Source organism: Acinonyx jubatus, chromosome A2 (genome assembly GCF_027475565.1).
Source record: "Acinonyx jubatus isolate Ajub_Pintada_27869175 chromosome A2, VMU_Ajub_asm_v1.0, whole genome shotgun sequence".
Lineage (NCBI taxonomy): Eukaryota > Metazoa > Chordata > Mammalia > Carnivora > Felidae > Acinonyx > Acinonyx jubatus.
Genome location: NC_069383.1, coordinates 107,400,342 through 107,421,393, shown reverse-complemented (window position 1 = coordinate 107,421,393; position 21,052 = coordinate 107,400,342). Strand labels below are relative to the sequence as shown.

Genomic DNA, 21,052 nt, shown 5'->3' with positions numbered 1-21,052 from the left:
TGAGGAGGGAGAGCCTCGGGCTGCAGTGCAGCCAGGAGACAACTGGGCCACACTCGGTGGAAAGCCCCAGGGGTCAGCCTGCCTGTGGGGAAGCGGGGGTCAGGCAGGAGCGGCGGCTCCAGTGCCTAACATCCTGGCTTCTGGGTGAAGCTCGGCCAGATCCCCAGGTGGGGCTGCTGCTGGAGGCGGTCACTCAGCAGTGCTCCGTGTGGCAGCCCTTTAAGAGAGACTGAGCAGGACACCTGCATGGCTGAGGCACGATTGCTGCTGTCCCCGCATCGTAGGTATGGTGGCCCACAAGGGGAAACAATGCTCCTAGAGTTATGCGGCTCGGGGGTGGCAGGAGCATGATGTGAGCCCAGGCAGGTCAGTGCAGAGTCCTTGCTGTCCTTGGGTGGGACAAGTGGGGCAGGAGGCGCGTCGCTCAGAGCCATGGATGCCCGGGGAAGTTAGGGCGCCGACCTTTTACTGTGACCATGGGGAGCCAGTGTGGGCTCTGAGGCAGGAGACTGCTCTGCCTGGCCACCTGCGTCCCCCCGCAGCATGGCCATCCTGCTGCCCCCACACATGACTAGGTGGGAATTGCTGGATGAAGCACTGGGTGAGGGGGGTGCCGGGATGGGGGCACCCTGGGGGGTTATGATGTTACTATATCCCCCCCAATTCGTACGTTGAAATCCTCAGTACCTCAGAATATGTACTGTATTGGGAGACACAGTCTTTACAGAGGCAATTGAGGTAAAATGAGGTCATTGGGGTGCCCACGCATCTCACCTGACAGGTGTTAATAAGAAGAGGAGGTTAGGGCCTGGCCCACGTGAAGAGTCGGAGAAGGCCACCATCCACAGAAGGAAGCAGAAGGAAGCAGGATTGCTTCATCTTGATCTCAGACTTCTGGCCTCCAGAACCGTGCGGAAATCATGCATGTTGTCTGAGCTGCCTGGTCCGTGTTACTTGTCACAGCAGCCTGGGCTTACTAGTACCCTGGGGCAGAGGGGCAGGCCTAAGGGGTTTTTCTTGGGACGCCTGGTGACGTCTGCGAGCTGTCAAGGGGAGATGTCTGGGGAGGATTTGGAGCTGGGGGCTGGGGGGAGGCCAGGGCCGCAGACATCCCATGCCTCATGGATGCGGTTTATGGGACCACACACAGGGCTCCTGCCGGGGAGCAGAACGGCAGAACTGGCGAGGCCCACCAAGCATGTTCGGGACAGGCCCTGCCAAGCCTCGTGTCTCGTCCAAGCCATCTGGCTGTGGGTGTCCCGGGCCCTGCGGTGGGCCCAGCCCCTCAGCCAGGTCTCGGGAGCCCGCCAGGACAGGGCCGCACGGGCCCGAGGGGGCAAGTGTGTGCGGACCCTGCCATGACCGCGTCATTGGCCCCTGTGAACAGGCGCCCCCTCTGAGCATCATTTCCTCATCTGTGATGCCGGCCTCTGGGGTGCCGTGAACACACAACAAAGTGAGCATCTTTGAAGTGCGATGCGTGTGCCTCCATATTATTAACCCGAAAGCTGGAGATACCCAGCCAGGAGGGTTGCCCCCAGACGGGCCTGTGGAAGAGAGACTTTGGGCGAGGATGGGGGCGCGGTGGGAGGCAGAGGCTTTCTGGGCAAAGGTTAGCAGAGGGGGGGCTTCAAGCTCTGCCAGGCTCCCTGAGAGGAGCCACGCCCACTGGAGAGACACAGCCAGCTGACAGTGACCCACAAAAGACAAATGCAACGTCACGTTCCTACCATCCTCACCTGTCACCAGTGCCTCCCACTGGCCAAACCCTCTCGGAAACCAAAGGGCCCCCGTTCATGGTCTGTGCAGATAAGCCTCTGGGGGCACAGAGCAGGGGCAGGAGGGCAGAGAGAGATCTGGAGGGGCAAACACAGAATGTGCAGCACACAGAAAGGGGCATCATTCGCTTCCTTTGTAGACACAAAAGAGACAAGCATAGTATGTACAATTAGGTCACATGGAAACAGAAATGCTGAGTGGAACTGAGGCCGAGTGCAATTTTACTCTTCATTTCATGCCTTTCTGCAGTGCTTCAACACTAAAACAATGTGCAGGCGTTACTTTTAAGAGGCTCAAGGGGTGCCCGGGGGGCTCAGTCGGTTAAGTGCCTGACTCTTGATTTCAGCTCAGGTGGTGATCTCACTTTCTGAGATCGAGCCCTGCGTCAGGCTCTGTGTTGATGGTGTGGAGCCTGCTTGGGACTCTCTCTCTGCCTGTGCGCTCTCTCTTTCTCTCTCTCAAAATAAATAAATAAACTTCAAAAAAGAAAAGAATTATTCAAACAAATGGCTTGGATGTCAGTCCAAGTGGCTTGGGCTTGCACCTGCAAGGGGACAGAGAATCTACACCTTTGGTTCCATCCACAGTGTGGCCACTGTTTCATAGGCTGTCTTGTATTTTCCGGCATTCCAGAGCACGTCCTGGACTGCCTCCTCTCCAAGGGGGCCTGGACATACGCTTCCCAGCAAAGTTGCTCCCTCCTCCCCAGGAGGGGCTCCTTGCTGCCCTGTTAGAGCTCATTTACTGCCATTATCCAGCTGCCCCCTGGGGGGGGGGGTGCTGTGTGCCAGGCTTCCCATTCCCCAGCATTGCCCAGTGCTGCTAACCGCCTGTCCTCAGTCTCTGGACCTTTCCAATGCCTTTTCCCATCTATTACTGTTTTGGCTCCTCCAACAACCCTGGGAGGTAATGAAGTCGGGGGTCCTGGCACCCATTTTATAGATGAGGAAGCTGAGGCTCTGATGGGCAAAGTAACTTGGACAGACTCTACCAGGACCGGAGGCAGGCTGCCATAAACACAGTCCCGTCGGGCTGAGACCCAGGCTGCCTCCCAGTCTGGAATTCTAGCATATGCCAGAGAGACCACCATTTATGGCAGAGATGGGGAGGAGGGAAGCTGAGGAGCCCTCTGTCTCCCGGAGCTGTGCCTGTGTCCTCGAAACAGGGAAAGCTGGAGCCCCTGCCCTAGAGGTGAGCCCCACTTCTGTCCCTGGGGTCTTTGCAACCGTTCAGGGCTGGACAGGCACCAGGGACCCGGGTCCTTTTCTGTGGGAGATGATGTACAAGTAGGGAAGGAATTAATTGCATGGGAACATTGGGGGTTTTCATTGCTATGAAGAGAAATATTTCTTTCTCTTTGTCATCTGTTTGGAAAACCACTACCTGGTTTCTTTTTCTTCTAACAGAGTCTCCCCACAATATGGGGAGAGTTTTTCTCCTTAGATACAGCCATACCTAACTGCTCAGGTGGACATTCAGCTACTTAGGCTGCCAGTGTCCCCACATTCACTCATTCATTTATTTATTTTCTCAACAAAAGTTTACTGAGGCCCTACTACATGCCGGGCACAGTGCCACAAAGGATAGGCATGTGAGACCTGGTCTTGCCTGGAGGTGGGAGAGGTTTTTACGGGACTATGTCCCCAAGAAAGGTAAGTTTGAGCTGATGGCTGAAGGATGAATACAGTTCGCCAGGCCAAGGTGGGTGCTGGAGGGAGGAGGAGACTGAAGCAGAGAGAAGGCACCCTGTACAAAGGCAGTCCTTGGAAACTAGCTTGAGGGTGCTCTGGGTCTCTTTGGGGAAAACCGTTCTAATTTCTCCAGTGGCCAACTCCATAACTCATTTGGGGTAGGTACCTCAGCCCTGTTGAATTCCTCTCAAGCCGACCTTTTTGCTTTAAGTCAGAAATTCATTAATTCAACAACGGAGCACTTACTATGTGCCTGATGCTAGAAATATGAAGGGAACAGGTGGAGAGAAATCACTGCTTTGGTGGCGCTTACATTCTATTAGAGGAGACAAAAACAAATAAAATATAAAATATATAATACATTAGCAGGGAATAAATGCCAATTAAAAAGTTAAACAGGATAGGGGAATAGGAAATACTAGGGAGAGTGTTAACAATAAGAGAGAGAGAGAGAGAGAGAGAGACAGAGTGCAAGTGGGGGAGGTGCAGAGAGACAGGGAGACACAGAATCCGAAGCAGGCTCCAGGCTCCCAGCTGTCAGCGCAGAGCCCGACTCGGGGCTCAAACTCACAGACTCACGGACCGTGAAATCATGACCTGAGCCGAAGTCGGCCCCCCAACTGAGTGAGCCACCCAGGCGCCCCAGGGAGAGTGTTAACATTTTAGACTGGGTGGTTAAGGCAGGCCTCCCTGAGAAGATAACATGCGGAGAAAACCCTGAAGGAGGCGAGAGAACCATGTCATTTGTGTGGAAAGAGCTTGTACAGGCAGTGGGAAGAGCACATGCAAGGGCTCTGAGGTAGGACTGTGCCTGGTATGTTTGGGGAACTGCAAGGCCAGTGTGGCTGGAATGATGTGAGCAAGGGGAAAGGAGTAGAGTGTAAGGTCAGGGATCTAATTTTGGGGGGGAGGCGATCCTGTAGGGCATTGCAGGCTGTGATGCTGGGAACCCCTGGAATGTTCTGAGCCAATGAGAGACATGATCTGACTCAGGCTGTAACAGGAGCACCTTGGCTGTCCTTCAGTTTCTTCCCCTCCCCCCAGTTTTATTGAGACATAATTGACATGCAGTACTGTATGAGTTTAGTGTGTACAACATAACAGTTTGACACCTATTTTGTGAAATAATTACTGTAGTTTTAGTTAGCAGCCATCATCTCCTATAGATATAATAAAAAGGAAACGAAAAAAAAGGAAAAAAATTTTCCTTCTGGTGAGAACTCTTGGGACCCACTCTCTTAATCACTTTCCTGTATATCACACAGCAGCACAGTGCATCATGTTGCACATGACTTCCTGGGACTTAGTTCTCTTACACCTGAAAGTTTGTACCTTTTGATCCTCCTTCTCCAAATCCTTCTCCCCTGACCCTCTGCCTCTGGGACCACAAGTCTGATCTCTTTTTCTATGAGTTTTTTTGTTTGTTTGTTTTTAGTTTTTAAAATTTCACAGAGAAGTGAAGTCACACAGTATTTATCCTTTTCGGCTTTTCAGTTTCTGACCACCTACGTGCTGAAGCTGCTATGGATGTATTTCACCTTTAACACCAGTGTCCCCTAACCTGTCCCCCCCCTCCCCAGCCCCTGCCACCCCCAGCTGGGTTTGGCTCCTGGTGGCAGCAGGAGCCACATCCCTGGCCCCAGCTGGGTATACAGGGAGGACCACATGACCCAGGGGCAAGCACCAGCCTGGACTTAGGAGCCCAGACCCACAGCATTCCAGAGAGCAGGGAAAGGTCCTGGCTATGAGTACGCTGCTCTGGCAATACACTGGGAGAAAAGTGGAGGGAATGCTCTCTATCTCCCAGGCCAGAAAGGGAAAGGATGTCAACTCCTTAGAAGGAGCTCTGCCCACGTGTCCCTGTGTTGCCCGGAAAATGCCCTCCGGGGGCAGGAGGACAGGCTCTGCCTCACCCCCTCCTCTCTCCTTACCAGCCGAGTCACCCGGGGAGGACCCGTGGCCCCTCACAGTCCATGTCTTCATCTGTAGGCTGAGGATCCAACAGGAGTGTGAGTTAAAGGGCGTTAGCAGGGTGCGTGGCACCGTCGGCTCACTGCCACCTCTTGGTTAAGTTCCTCTGGGCCTTGCTCTTCCCACCTCCGCGCGGAGTGCCAAAGCGTCCCGGGACTGCTGCGGACCACAGCAGCCTGAGAGTGAAGCACAGGTCGGTCCTCAGGAAGGTGGCCCAGACCTGGGGGTGTCACTGATTCGAGTCAGGAGTCAGACGCCCTAGGCCGTCCTGGAGGCTGGGAGGCTCCGAGGCAGCGCAGCGAGCATGCACTTTCCCGAAGGTAACCGTGATCGCTAGGCAGAAACACCGTACCGTATTTCTCCAACAGTACGTCCCCAGGGTAACCCCCCACTTTATCCGGCCCACAGCCGGAGGCCAGCTGCGGGTACCGGAATGGAGGTGGGAGTGAGGGTGGCGGTAGAGGCCAGACCTGCCCTGGCGGCCTCATGACGCCCGCCCCCTCCTGGACTCCATTTCTCGCGGGGCCCGCGGCCAGTTTCCCGTCCTCACCTGGGGACCTACCTGCAGAAGCGACGCCCGAGGACTGCGCGAGGCCACGGCCGGGATGGGGGGAGGGGAAGTGGCCGGAGAGCCCGCGCTGCGCGCAGCCGACAGCTCCCGAAGCCTGAGCGAGGGGCTGGGGGCGGGACCCGGGACCAGGGCCGGGGCCGGGGGCGGGGCCGAGGCGGGGCCGGGGTCGGGGCGGGGCGCGTGACGCGCGGCGCGGGCCAATGGGGCGCGCGGCCGGGGCCGAGCCTCCTGCGAGCCTTCGCGGCGCCCGCGGCGTCACGTGAGCCGCGGGGAGTGAGCGCAGAGCGAGCGGCGGCGGGCGAGTGCTCCGCCGCAGCGACCCGCGGGCCAGCGGGCTAGCGAGCCAGCGCAGGACCCGCGGCTGGGCCCGCGGCCGCCGCCGGACCGGGAGCCAGGCCGCCGCCCCCAGCCCAGCCCCCGGGGCCTCAGGACCGCCGGGGCCTGGCCGCCAGCCGGGCGTGCTCCAAGTTCAGGTGGGAGAGGCTTTAGGAGGCCGGAGGGGAGCCCAGGGGGCTGATCGGGACGCGAGTGGGGTGGCGGGACGCCGGCTGGGCTCTGGTGGTGCGTCCGGGTGCCGGCGCCGCTGTCCGGAGCTCCGCGCCAGTGTCGGAGGAAACGCCGGAGAAGCCGGGCGAGCCCCTGCGCGGGGCCCGGTGTCGGACAAGCCCGCGCGAGAGTGACTCCCCCAGTGCCCATCGGCACTTTCCCCGCGCGTGTCCGGGCCGCTGCCTCGGCGCCTGGCCCCGCGGGTCCTGCGCGCCTTGCGAGCCGGCCCTCCCATATGGCGGGCACCGGCGGGGCCTGGCGACCGGAACGGGCCGGCGAACGCGCCGGCCAGTCGGGGGCCGAGGAAGGGGGGACGAGGGGGCTGTGGCGGAGGGGTTACTGTCGGTCACCGCAGCCGTGGCCTCTGGGAGAGGGGCACCGGCCGAGGGCATGGTGCCCGGCCGGCAACGCTCCCGGGCTCTACCGAGGGGTCTTCCTTTCCCACGCTCCTCCCACACGCGGGCGGGCACCCACGCCAGCTCCACGCGCGAGTATGTCGCGGACACCCTCCGGCACGGCCACACCGCTGCCGCGCACCACGCCCCGCACACGCACAGTCACACGACATGAACTCACACCCCTTCGCGCACACCCGCACTGCTCACACACCTCTTACTTCTACTGCCCACGCAGAGTCCCTGCTGCTTTCCACTGAACATTAGCAGAACGATGGCCAAGGGGTGGCAGGGGCAGAGGAGAGGCCACCCCCACCCACCGTGGCCGTGCTGTTCCCTCTTACCTCCGCACTGTGGTATTCCCTAAGGAGCCCCCCTCCCAGGGCACCGGGGGGCTGTTTTCTCGCCCAATCCCTGGGAAGGTGACAAAAATCCCCAAATGCTTTAGTCCCTCAAATCACCTTTCCCCCAAGGACCGGGTGGCTCGTGGGAGCCCCCGCTGTCCTACAGGTGGGAGAACGCCTGGTCTCTGCGACTTTGGGGCCTGCGGGTGGCGCAGGGACCAGAGACTCTTATTTTGAAGGGCGGCCCCCACCCGCCACCCCCGTGATTTGCACGCTGACCCAATGGCAAGCCCTTGGCCGGCGCTGGGCTTGTTATCAATTACATGTTGTTCCTGCAGCCGCTGTGTCCCCGGGAGGATAAACAGCAGGCCGGGCCGGGCCTGGGGGGAGGGGGCGGAGTCCGGCTGTAGGCCGGGGACGGTGCCCGGAACAGCGTGTCCCCTCCCCCTGCACGCAGCCTGTGCTTCTGGCCATGCCATGTGCTGCTGTGTTTTAGCTTCCTAGCCGGCTCCCTCCAGCCCCGGCGGGCCCTTTTTCTATCGCCAGTGCCCCCGGGTGTCCCAGAACCCCTTCTCTGCTTTCAGTGCCTCAGTGTGCAACCCTGGCTGACCAGCCCTGCCTGAAAACCCTGCTGCCTGACCCTGGCCATTCCATACCTGGGAGAATCCCCACACCCCCACCCCCTGCCCAGCTTCCCCAAGCACCTCTCACACAACCAGCGCGATCTTCCAGGTCCTGTTTCGGAGGCCAGGGTGGTGGCAGACTGGGTAGTCAGAATAGCTTCTATTTTGGTGGGGAGGTAAACAGAAAAGTACACAAACCCATAACCAAGATGATTTCCCCCCTGGTTACCAACTACTGGAAGAATCGTGTGGGATGATTTAACAGATGGTGGTCAGGGGAGAGCCCCACAGGCAGTGTCTTCTGAGCTGAGCTCTAAATAAGGCACTCCCACTTGGAGTGTTGGGAGAAGAGGGGCCCACAGAGACAGCACAGTTAAGGTGGAGTGGAGCAGGTGAGGTGAGATGTGGGAGAGATGGGCAAGGCCCAGGTGCTGGGAGAAGATGGGGTCACATTTCCTAGGGAAGTTATTGGATGTTTTCTCCTACCCTACCCTACCGTACTTACTCCTCCCCCCTCCACACTATTTCTTTTCATATCATTTCATCTGTGAATATCTAATTATCAACTATAATACCATCATCACACTTAAAAATATGAACACTAACTCCTTACTATCATGTAATATTCGGTTGGTGATCACATTTCAGGGGAGAGTTTTAAGTGGGCAAGAACATGGCCTGATCTGCCTCTTAACCACTAGTTAAGGCCTGTTCCTAGGTTCTAGGAAGGCTGGAGTCTCTCTGATTCCTTAGGATCACATCGGAGAGGCACAAAGACCACGTGTTCACCCGTTTGGAGGTTAATCCTAATGGCTGGTACTGACCAACGCCTGAGTGCATGCCAGCCGCTGTAGGAAGTGTTCACCTGGTGTTAGCTCATTGAACTCTTTGAGTAACCTGGGAGCTAGGCACTACTGGCAGCATCCCTAGCCAACAGACCGGACACAGAGCAGTTGTGCCACCTGCCCGAGGTTGCCCAGCTAAGTTGCAGAGGCCAGAGCAGAGCCCCCTGCTCAGAGGGTGGGCCAAAGTGGTGGTGGGGGGGCCCAGGGCCCAGTGTGGGCTCCGCACAGCCTTGTTGCCCTTCACGTTATCTGGTACTTTTATTCCTTCCTGGCACCTGATTGGGTGAATAGCATGTATTTTAAAACTTCCAGTTTTAAATCCTCAGATGAGTATTAACAATTAAAGAGCCAAATATCCTCCTGGCAAAACTGCCCTGGGGTATGGACTCGCCAAAGGCATCCACCCTGCCTTAGCTTCCTGGAGCTGCATGAAGCTTCCTGGATTAGTGGGGAACTGAGGTCACTGGGGCCCGGAATAGATGGGGAAACTGAGATTCGGGGAGTGAGGACTTGTCCAAGGTCGCAGCTGATGATGATCCTGGCCCTGACAGGTTTCTGTCCATGGCCAGACCTGTCGGCCGTAGAGTATGCTGTGTGCTAAGTCCAGCAGTGGCCCTTGAGACAGAGCATAGGAGTGGGTGCAGAGTGGGGATAGGCAGCAGAGAATCTCTGGTTTTAGACGTGGAACATTCCCTGTTCCCCAACCTCACTGGTCATTGGGCGGGGACAAAGGTCCACAGAGGTGGCTCCATCATAGCCATACACTGTTGACTCTCCTTGGACACCGGACCTAGCATGGCCTTCAGAGGACACAGATGTCCCCTCTCTTCTCTGTTGATGTTCCCTGAGGCCCTCCTGGGCACTAGCTGCCATGCCGGAAGCTGGGAACACAGTGGGGACCCAGCAGAGCAGCCTGCCTTCCTGGAGTTCACGGTCTAGTGGGAAGACGGGAGTTAGCTGGGCCTTCTTGAGGTGGTGAGTGCTCCATGGGGTACAGGCCAAGGGCATCCTCTCTCTCATCCCACTAGGTGGTCGTGTAGTCACATGGGGTAATAGCCGTGCAAGTACTCTGGGACCTGGGTCCACTTTTGCCCTTGTGAGTTATCACTGTGGGGCAGGGCCCTGTCCACCCCATGGTAAAGCCTCAGTAAAGTGTCTGGGTACAGTCAAGAGCCTTTTGTTCTGTCCCTGCCTCTCCCACTTCACAGAGGAGGCAGCTGAGGCTGGAGGGGTCCGAGAACAAGAGGGTGGATGAGGTCTCTCCCTTCAGATGGGGAAACAGAGCTGGTGAGAGCAGGTGCATATGGGTCTTTAATTTTTTTGCGGGGGAGGCACAAATTCGACTTGTCTGATTAAAATATAGACTGCCAAGTTGAGGTTCAATCTCAGATAAAATATTTTTTTTTATTTTTTTTCTGTTTATTTATTTTTGAGAGAGACAGAGAACAAGCAGGGGAGGGGCAGAGAGAGAGAGAGAGAGAGAGAGAGAGACACAGAATCTGAAGTGGGCTCCAGGCTCCAAGCTGACAGCACAGAGCCCGACGCAGGGCTGGAACTCACAAACTGCGAGATCATAACCTGAGCCGAATCGGACGCTCAACCGACTGAGCCACCCAGGCGCCCCTAAAATAATTTAATATGAGCATATCCCATTTAATATTTGGGACATACTTATGTTAAACGTTGCTTGTTTTTTAAAACCTGAAATTCAAATCTAACTGGGTGGCCTGCAGTTTTATTTGTTTAATCTGGCAACCTTACCCAAGTTCCAACCAACACAAGGGTCAGGGGGCAAATGGCCATCCTCCTGCCCCCTTCCAGTGAGTCAAGAATGAAGCTGAGGTCAGGTGTCCTCAGAAGTGCAGCCACTCCAGTCAGCTGGACAAGCTTCCCCAACGTTGGCCATTTCAGGGTACAGACATCCTCCTTGCATACTTTCTCGCTCACACGTGCACACACTCAATCATTCACAGATACACACGTGTTCTTTCCCAGAACTGTTCTGGAAAACCTGTTTGAAACCAAAAGTACCCCGGATTGTGCAATGGGCTTGGAGAGCGCTCTTTTGCAAACAGGTGGTGCAATTTCGGAAAACACTCTTGCAGACAGAGTTCTCCCACGGGATGGGATGGAGACAGGATCCAGGCATTTGGCAATGGGAGACTGTGGGCAGGCAGCGGAGGTGGGGGGGGGGGTGGTGCACAGGCCCACGAGGTGGCAGGTGAGCATGCCATCCTTCTGACCAGGCCTCCTTTGTTCTTCTCTGCAGCCGCCACCGGCACGGCCAGGCCAGCATGGTGGACCACTTGCTTCCAGTGGACGAGACCTTCTCGTCACCGAAATGCCCACTTGGTTATCTGGGTGACAGGCTGGTCGGTGGGCGGGCGTACCACATGCTGCCCTCACCCCTCTCCGAGGATGACAGTGACGCCTCCAGCCTCTGTTCCTGTGCCAGCCCGGACTCGCAAGCAGTCTGCTCCTGCTATAGCGGTGGCCCGGGTGCTGAGGGCCAGGATAGCATCTTGGACTTCCTGCTGTCCCAGGCCACACTGGGCAGTGGTGGTGGCAGTGGCATTGGGGCCAGCAGTGGCCCCATGGCCTGGGGGTCCTGGCGGCGGGCACCAGCACCTGTGAAGGGGGAGCATTTCTGCTTCCCCGAGTTTCCTGTGGCTGACCCTGATGACGTCCCAAGGCCCTTCCAGCCCACCCTGGAGGAGATTGAAGAGTTTCTGGAGGAGAACATGGAGCTGGGGGTCAAGGAGGCCCCAGAGGGCAGCAGCAAGGACTTGGAGGCCTGTGGCCAGCTCTCAGCCGGGCCACACAGGAACCACCTCCATCCTGGGTCCAGTGGGAGAGAGCGTGGCACTCCCCCTCTGGGCAGTGCCAGTGTGGGTGGCAGCCAGAGTCCGGGTGGGGGGCCCACATCTGACGGCCCCATCCCCGTGCTGCTGCAGATCCAGCCTGTGCAGGTGAAGCAGGAGTCGGGCAATGAGCCTGCCTCCCCTGGGCAGGCCCCGGAAAGTGTCAAGGTAGCCCAGCTTCTGGTCAACATCCAGGGTCAGACCTTTGCACTGGTGCCCCAGGTGGTGCCCTCCTCCAATGTGAACCTGCCCTCCAAGTTCGTGCGTATCGCCCCTGTGCCCATCGCCGCCAAGCCCATTGGGTCGGGACCCCTGGGGCCTGGCCCCGCCGGCCTACTCATGGGCCAGAAGTTCCCCAAGAATCCAGCGGCAGAACTCATCAAAATGCACAAATGTACTTTCCCCGGCTGCAGCAAGATGTACACCAAGAGCAGCCACCTCAAGGCGCACCTGCGCCGGCACACAGGCGAGAAGCCCTTTGCCTGCACCTGGCCGGGCTGCGGCTGGAGGTCAGTATGACAGGTGACAGGCCAGGCCGTGAGCACGACCAGCTCGTCTCTGCTCCCCTGGGGGTGTGGTCAAGGCCCAGTTCACCATTAGATAAGGCTGATTAGGAAGGGGAGATGGGGCGGGCAGGCAGCGGGGCCAGAGCTGGCGTGGCTGCCCGCAGGCTTCCTTGTCCCTGCTTCCCTACTGATCACTGAAGCCTGAAGCCACCTGGTCTCCAGGTTCATAATGACCTGGTCTGGCTTGCTGCGGGTGAGGGGCTGGGCCATGGCAAAAGGGCTCTCTTAGTAGTAGCAATGGCAGCTAAGAATGATGGAGTGAGGGCTGTATGTCAGATGGGGTTGTGGCCCTGTGTGCACTGTTCCCTCAGTGCCTCACAGAACCCCTAAGGGCAAGTGCTACCCTTACAGCTGAGCAAACAGGCTCAGACCAGCTAGGTAACTTGCCCAAGGCCACACCACTTGGTAAATGGGGTTTGGGCCCAGAGGGTTGCATCAGAGGCGTCACATCCCGAAAAAACGCTGCTTTTCTGACCGGAGGGACCAGCTTCACTTGTGGACGTCCTCAGACACTTGGACAGGGCCTGGCCCTTGCTTCCCTGCGGTACCTGAAGGTGTATCTGGGAAGCTGTGAAGGAGGACCAGGCTGGGGGTGCTGCCCAAAGGTGGATGAGTCCTCCCGGACTCTACTCTGTGTGGTGCAACACGAGAAGCCAGCTCTCAAAGGGCCGGAGTCTTGCTCCAGGGCTGCTCAACCAGCAGACGGCAGAGCTGGATGGAATCCCCCCCGGGTCACCCTCACCTGGGCCCCCAGGGGTCCCCAGATCACACTTCAGGTGGACTGGGTGCACCTTTCCCTGAAAAGCAGGCAGCCGGGAGCTCGCACCCTCAGGGGCACCGCAGCTGGGCTGTCTCCAGTTTTTAGGACACCTACCCTGCAGGAATCTGGCCTATCTGGCCGGGGGTGGGTGCAGTGTGCATTACCAGCACATTCCCGGTCTTTACTGCCAGGGCTGCTGTGGCCGCCGCTTTGTGAGCGTTCATGAGAGAGCGACCGGGCATGCCCCTCTGTGTGCAGACCTCACAAGTGGGCGTGTAGCTGCGTGTGCACCTACGTGTACTTGCTTTCTTCATGTGTGTCTGGGTGTGCTGCAGGACTACGCATGTCATGTACCTTGCGCGTGCGTGTGCATCTGTGTGGGTGTGGCCTACAGGGAGCAGTTGGCAGCTTCTTGGTCAGACTCATCCGGCAGGTCGGGAGGGTTGGCCCCAGTTGGGAGGTGCTGGCCACAGAGTCCTGGCCAGCTGAGGCCCTGACTGCAATATGTGATGTGACCCTGCAGCCGCTTTCCGTGGAGTGCTGAGCTGACCAAGGAAGAGACTTTTCCCAAATAGTGTCTTGGGTTATGGAGGCCCTTCCTGATGAAGGGTCTCATGCAGCCACTGCTCCAGAGGCACCCACCGGACAGGCCCACGGGGCTTCTGCCAGAAGCCCATAGGGTGTTGGTGCTGGTGTCACATCCCTCTCTGAGCCTCTGCCGTAGTCTGTTGAGCGGGCCCCCAGGTGACAGATGTACCTGCAGAGCCACTTTGAGACCTGGTACACTGGTGGGTATGCGGTGTTGGTGGTCAGAGCTTGGGGGTGTGGGGAAGCCGAGGCACTGGAGCCATAGAGGCAGGTGTTCAACTGTAGAAGGGAGGGCCATTGACCTTGGGTGGGGGGTAGATGGCGGCAATGGTGGGAGCCTCAGCCTATGTCAGCTTCTGACTTGCTATGTGCTCTCGGGGAGCTCCCCCCTGGCCAAGCCTCACTTCCCCATCTGTGAAGTGGGGGCCCTGCTCTCTCCCTCTCCCTCTCAGGGCCAGGGGCGCAGGGGTGCTCGGCACCACCCCTTTCTCATTGGTGGCACTGTTACTCTTACAAGGGCAGAGTCTGAGAAGAGTACCATTTCGGAGGTGGCCCAGACTCACAGGGACTCCTCTTAGATGCATTTTCTCTTGGCGGGGGGGGGGCAGGCAGGGCTGTGGAGGGGTCAGGCATCTGGCTGGACAGAGCACTGGTCCAACTCCTGATGGGCTCACCTTCCTGGGCACTGTCCCCTGGCCACTGCTAACTCTTGGCGAGTGGCCCTTCCTGTTGGGATGAGGCTGGGCAGGGCTACAGGGAGGAAGGTGTGGTCCTTGGTGAAGGCTACCCACTTGTCTCATTCCCCCAGGAGGAGGGGACCTGCTTTCTGGGCTGTCTCAGAGAACAGACAGAATCCTCAGCCCAGAGCGCATCTTAGGGAGGCAGATCTCATCCCCAACACCGCAGCCTCAAGAGATAGTGAGTTTCCCATGGTAGGAGGTGTGCAAGCAAGAGTGGGATTTGTGGAGGGGATTCAGCCTTGCCACTGTCTGGGTCCTGGCACTGTTCTTGCCCAGGACCCACTTGGCAGGGGAAGGCACGGCATGTGCCTGGCATGGTGAGTTCCTGTGGAACTGACCCTGGGGCCATCCTTGCCTCCAGCCACTCCTAGGCCTTCAAAGGCCTCCCCAGCTTCTCCCAGGATTCCCCTGGAATGGGATCTGGCCTTTTTGGGATTACACGTGATGGAGGCACAGGCAGCTGAGGGTACCTGTGTTTTGGGAGAGCTATTTCTCTGAGGATGCAAGAGTCCCTCATTGGCCTTCGGGAGTCCAGAACCCCTGGGGATGTACATGAGATGTGTGTGTCCCTTCTATGCGGAGGGAGCCCTTGCAGTAGTTGGGCAGGCAGGCCGACCAGCGCTGGGACAGCTTGATCTGGACAGGACAGCAGAAGTAGTGGTGATGATGGCAATTGGGTGCCACATTTTCTGGCCACCGACTGTATTCTGGGCACCACCCTAAGGTGCTCAGAGTGGGAATCCCTTCCACAAATCCCCATTACTTGGTTGTATACTTCCTGCCATGAGGAGCCCATTACTTTATGAGGCTACTCTCGCCTCTTCATGTACTTGGTACTCTTAGATTCCTATCCACACTTCGCATTCTGGCCTGATCTGCTGGCCAGCCTCCCTTGCACAGTGCAGGCTCCCACTCGGGCCCCCACCCTCTTTGCCCCCTCTGTGTGCCCCCTGTCTCCAACACTTCCCTCCTGATGGCAATGGTAGTCGATCTTGCAATGGTCCCTGCTTTCTTCTGCACATGTCACAGAAATGAGCTCGTTGAGCCCTCAGGACAGCCCCGTAACATGGGCGCACCAGTCTGCATTTCCCAGAGGGCCCACAGCGGTGGAGCTAGTGAGCGTGGCTCTGGGTGTGCCCTCAAGCAAGTGCCTCAGCCCCACCCTGTCCCACCAGCAGTCTGGTGGGCATGCCTTTCACACCTGGACAGCTATGCATCTGGCCTTTCCCTCATCCTCTCTCCCTGTGCACCTGGTACCATGATGGCTGGGCATCGTCTCTCCCCGATGAAGCCGTCAGCTCTTTCAGATGTGAAGCTTCTGGGCGAGGAGCAAAGAGCTAACAGTAACAACAGCAATAACAGAGCTCTCGTGCACGCGCTGAACATTCCAAAGTAACTCACTGAATGCGCCAGATAAGTCCACAAGGTAGGCACCAGTATGCTGCCCCCATTTAGAGAGGAGGAATTTGAGGCACAGAAGAGTTAAGTAATTTCTCCTTGGTCACACAGCTAATGAGTGGCAGTGTCCGGAGTCCAACCCAGACTGTTTGCCCCTTGACCTCCTACACCCAGACTCAGGACCTCTCTCCAGCCCCCTGCGTACCCTCCAGTGAGGGATGGCCAGCCCCAGTGCTGGGAGGGAGGACCTCCACCTGCAGCTGGTCTTCAGGCAGCACCCCTGCACACTTGCCTGCCTCCTCCTATGGGGAGTTTACCACTCCCAAGGCCACCTATCTTCCTGGTGGCCCTGGCCCTGTGTCCTGTGCCCCTTTGTGAAATGATGGTGGTTCCCCCACTCCCCCACCCCTGCAACAGCCAGGTCATCATTTTGCCAGGTCACCTACCCCCCACTTCCTTCAGCTTTTGATCCTGAACCCAGTATTCTCTGTCCCCTTCCTTCTCGTGACGTGGTTCTGGCATCCTTGACGGGGCCGAAACCAGACTTTGTCTGTTCCAGTCTGTCTGGGAAGTGGCTGTTTGCCCGCCTTCCTAGAAGTTCCCTTGCTACGCTCTCAGACACAGGCCCCTTTTGTTCACGGCAGCAGAACGTCCTGTTCCGGAATGGCCAAGCCATTCTATCCAGTAAGAATCCCCTCCTTCCACAGCTAATACGAATATTAATAACTTCTAGCAGTCCTGTGTGGCAGGTACTGCGGTCATCCCTGGGGGACACAAGGGGCCCAGAAAAGGGAGCCTGTGGGCCTGAGGCCCCAGAGCCAGGATAGGATTCAGACCTGGTGGTACACTGCTGGCCTGCTTTGTTCCCATGTCTCTGCTGCCCTTATTCAACAAGGCATTCTCTCACCCCTTCCCCCAAGTGGTGTTGGACAGGTTGTACACTGTACAAATCTGGGGGGCACCATGCCCATTGCAGGCCTTGAGACCTGTCTACAATAATGGCTTTCTGGCTGATGGAAGGAGCACTTTGCACAAAGGTGCTGTGTGTGCCAGCGGTGGGGCTGATGTTACGGGCTGCTTCCCTCTCTAGTACCTCAGCAGCACAAATCATGGTGCTGACCCATATGCTCCTGGATGTCACCAAGGAGCAGGTTCTGCGCTGAGCAGCTTGCAGGTAATCAGAGCTCACCGTCACTGAATCATTGCCACGTGCTGAGCACTGTTGTAAACCCTCAAGTACCTTCCCCAATCCGCATAGTCCCCCGAGGCAGATCTGTCGTTTCCACATCTCCAAGTGGAGAAACTGAGCCTCACAGAACTTGGTGACTTGCCCGGGTCACCTGGTCATAGGTGGCAGAGCTCACAGTCTGCAGAGCCTGCATCTTAGCCACCCGGTCCCCCTCCCACTATGTGGTCCCCGGGCTCCTCCAGTGGCTGCTGTCTGGGAGAATGTGAGGGTGTGAGGTAGGGATCCTCTGAGGGCTCAGTTCCCAGGGATGGACCGCTCAGGTCACACGGCCCTAAGGCAGCAGGGAGGAGGCTGGCAGGTAGGGACAGCTTGTTCTCAGGCCTAGCTCTCATGATGTGCCCAGGATGAGAGGGCCACTGTGTCCATTGTGTCAACTCCTTTGGCCTCTGAGACGAGTCCCAGCAGGTGGGCCAGAATCCCAAAGTCTTCATTGGATGAGTGAGGAAATCTTGCCCAGGACCACACCAGGGCTCCTGGTGGGGTAGGGACCTGAAAGGATCCTGCCGTTCTGCTGGCTCTGACCCTGGCAAGCCCCTTATCCTTTTGAGCCCTTGCTGTGGTGTTGTCAACCCTATGGGACTGATCCTGGCTCCCTGGCCAGAAAGGTGCAAGGTAATCCCAGTGCCTCGTGCCCAGGATGGCTCAGATATTGCTGGTGGCGTTGTTTCTGTGGCTTCCTGCTTACCCCTGCCCTGGGCAGGCCCACCTGTATAGAAGCTGTATGTGCAGCTCCTGCTGGGGCAGGTGGCCCTGGCCTGAGAGCACGGTCCAGGCTCTGACTGCCGGGGTGCATTGTGCAGCTTCCTCACTGGCTCAGGGCTCCAGTGATATACCGCCCAGCCAGGCAATGTGGAGGAGGCCAGGCACAGCAGGGAGCTGGATCAGGATCTTCGCTCCGGCCTTGGCTGCTCTGTCATGCTGGGGATGCTGGATCAGGCCCTCATCATGCTGAGCCTTGGTTTCCTCATCTGACAAATGGGCCAGTCAGTCTTCCACAGCTCCAAAGATAGGATGAGAGCATTGCTCTGTAGCAGCCTCAGTTGATGCTCTGGGATATGAAGCGGAGTGCCAGCCGCCTGTCTTCTGTGCTTCTGGGCTCCCTATCTGGTGCTCAGGCCTTCCTACTGCCCACCTCGAGCCTTCCTCAGGGAATGTTCTGCTGTGTCCTTCTGATTCTTGGCAGGCTGTGGGATTAAAGCTTCCACCAATAGGGTCAGGCCACAGGTAGGCTACCGGTCCCAACACATTGGCTGGTCTGGGGACAGCTGTTCCACCCAACCTACCTCTTGCTGTGTGGCCCCAGGTTCGGGAAGGGACTGTTGGTCCCGGTACCTGTGTGTGTGTACATGTGTGTGCTCACGTAGGTACACGTATGCCCATGCACATGATGTGCGTACGTGTACATGTGTGCGTGTGCACACCCTGTGCACCCATGTAGAGTGGACGCATGTGTGTGCAGTGCACCCATGCTTATGTAGCACATGGGTAGCTTGTGTGTATGGGTGTGTCTGTGTGCATTGCATGTTGTGCACGCATGTGCGTGTTTGTGCATGCGTGGAATTTGAGAGTGCCCTGTAACAGTCCTTCGTCCTCCTGTGGGTGCTTGCTGTGTCCACGCTCTCACGTGAATGCACTTGCTGGCATCTGCCATGCACCAGGCCCTGGGCTGCTTGTGGGATGGACCACAGGGAACGAGACACACATCTTTCCTCATGGAGCTGATGGTCTAGTGGTACAGGCTGACATTCATTAAGAAGTTGGAAGCGAATTTAAAGTTACGATAGTGGCAGGTCCAGGAAATTGAGGTGCATATAGTGCTGTGGGAGCCTAGAATGGGATGCAGTCCCGGAGGGCTTTCTTGAGGAAGTGACATTTGAGCTAAGTTCTAACAGATGGGGGGAGGCAGCAAGGGGAGGGGAGAGAAAAGCATTCCAGGACTGGAAAAAGTATGTGCAAATGTCCTGTGGCAAGAAGGACCAAGGATAGGTCCGTGTAGATGGAGCAAGAGGAAAACAGTATGTGGCGGGGGAGGGGGACGAGAGGGATCTCGTTGTCAGGATGAGGGTCACGGGATGGGGAGAGCTTCAAATCCCTGAAGTCAGTGACAACATTCTGAGCCCTGTGGTCCAGCTCAGATCCTTACCTCTTGCATTAGCAGCTGCTCATTCTCAGTGGCCTCTGGGCTGTGGGAGCACTTGCTCCCAGGCAGGCTGAGGCCGAGAGAGGGAAGTGGCAGGGGAACCATTTAAACTCTCAGAAGTACCTTGCAGTGGCATGGTTTTGTTTGGTGACGTTTTAGGGGGCCCAGCCTTCAGGAAAGCGGTGTCTGGGACTGGAGTGGGGACTCAAGGCTGAAGACCCCCACCTCCGCTGTAATGGAGGCAGGAGGAGCCGGGAGATCCCTGCAGGGCCGGGGAGACACCTCTCCCAGGCTTCAGCTTCGGCTCTGGACAGGCCTCCCCACGCACACGCTCATAGAAGCCCCAAGTTCTGGCCTAAGGGGGAAAGGGAATGCGAGGTGTATCAGGGCCAGGATGACCCCACTGCACACTGCCGGGCGGGAGGGGGCTGTGGGCAGTAATCCCGGACTCTGGTGGGCTTGATCGCCTATCGGAATATTTACCAGCTGCTCGCAGGCCCAGATGCCTGAGAGCGGACCGCCGTGCAGCATTGGGCCTTTTACTGGCAGTTCTGGAGGGGGGGATGGGCGATGGGGCTTGGGACAGTGACTTTTCAGCAGTGGATTCAGAAGTTCTCAGGAGCCGGAGCAGCGCCGGGGCCGCGCCTGCCGGGCCCCTGCGTAGAGCCCTGCACCTGCCGGCCGCGCTCTGGGTGGGTGTCCGGCGGGGCGGGTCTCGCTGACCGCTGCCCGTGCGTGTCCCGCAGGTTCTCCCGCTCGGACGAGTTGTCGCGGCATCGGCGCTCGCATTCGGGCGTGAAGCCCTACCAGTGTCCCGTGTGCGAGAAGAAGTTCGCGCGGAGCGACCACCTCTCCAAGCACATCAAGGTGCACCGCTTTCCCCGGAGCAGCCGCTCGGTGCGCGCGGTGAACTGAGCGCCCGCCGGCCCCGCCCCCTCACCCGCCCAGTTCTTTTGTAGCAATAATTTATTTGCCTCTTCAGAGGCACGTGACGATGTTGCAAACCCACCTTCTGGAGCCCGGGAGGTGCAGGAAGAGAGGGGCTTGCCTGGGAGGCGGGAACCGGAGCCGCCCGGCCCGCTGCCTTTCCCGGGAAGACCTAGAGCCACGCCCGGGTCCCTGGGGTCTGAGCCCCTAGCACCCGCGCAGGGGGCCCTGCCTTCCCGCCTTTGTGCCTTCGTGCCTTCCAGCGGGCCGGCCTGTGCTGCAGCGGCGCGGGGAGCCTGGACCTTCTCCCACTGGGCTCCCTGCCTGGGCCAAGGCCGGCACTTTTTGCTCAGAAGAAATGTGCCGTTTTGAAATGTCAGTTCCCAGAGGGAGCTGTGCTGGGAAGAAGGAAGTAGGCCAGAAGTCCAGGGCTGCACTGTGGTGTGAGGGTGGCTTGGTCCCAGACCTCTGGCTCAGCCTGACTGCCGGAGGAGGAGGAGGAGGGTACGGGAAGGGCCGTCAGGGGTTTAGAACCTGGCCTCTGGGCAGATAATGGAATTAGGGTGAAATGCCCCCTCTTTGGGGGGGGGGGGTCTGGCAGTGCATGTGCTTGAGTTAAACAGTGCGGGGCAGACAGGTGCAGTCTAGGTACCCAGCATGGCTCATCCCCTCGTCCTGTTTCCAGACAAATCCAGACACCAGCCTCCAGGATCACCTTGGGGAAAAGAGGGGAGCAGGCTGCATTGCGTGTAGACGAACTAGATAGAGCCTCCGAATCCTGATTTAGAAATGCATTCCTTATTTTGTCTAGAAATTAATATCAAATGAACTAGCTTGTTTTGACAGGTTTATTTCACATCCTATGAATGTATGTAAATAAGCTGTACATAGGTACATCTACATAAAATATCTTTTAATAACATATCAACATTTGTGTACATTTGAAATTAAAAAAATCTATAAAGCTGGTGTACATATGTTACAATTATGTATATTTTCTTTGGTCCTTCATAAAAATATATTTACTTTGCCAATAAAAAGAAAAAAGAACTTGATAA

At 57.6% G+C, this 21,052-nt stretch overlaps 1 protein-coding gene and 1 long non-coding RNA gene across 9 annotated transcripts in view; one reads left to right on the top strand and one right to left on the bottom strand.

The window, feature by feature from the left end:
- Positions 1–7,517, bottom strand: part of LOC106984981 (uncharacterized) — a 23,400-nt gene extending 15,883 nt beyond the window's left edge. For 5 of the 7 annotated variants that reach the window (XR_008296969.1, XR_008296968.1, XR_008296967.1 and 2 more), the window contains exon 1: positions 5,402–6,130. This is a non-coding gene — a long non-coding RNA (uncharacterized LOC106984981). Of the gene's footprint in view, positions 1–5,401; positions 6,131–7,297 lie in introns of those variants that run through there. The other 2 variants (XR_008296970.1, XR_008296971.1) reach the window with 2 other exon arrangements.
- On the top strand, positions 6,264–21,052 carry KLF15 (KLF transcription factor 15). 2 transcript variants are annotated; one of them, XM_027049792.2, is made up of 3 exons: positions 6,264–6,485; positions 11,035–12,135; positions 19,814–21,052. In XM_027049792.2, the coding sequence occupies exons 2-3, from the start codon at positions 11,060–11,062 to the stop codon at positions 19,980–19,982; spliced, it is 1,245 nt and encodes a 414-aa protein (XP_026905593.1). In that variant the 5' UTR covers positions 6,264–6,485; positions 11,035–11,059; the 3' UTR covers positions 19,983–21,052. The 2 variants fall into 2 exon arrangements, with proteins under 2 accessions (XP_026905593.1, XP_026905592.1); XM_027049791.2 differs by lacking the exon at positions 6,264–6,485 and adding an exon at positions 7,486–9,740.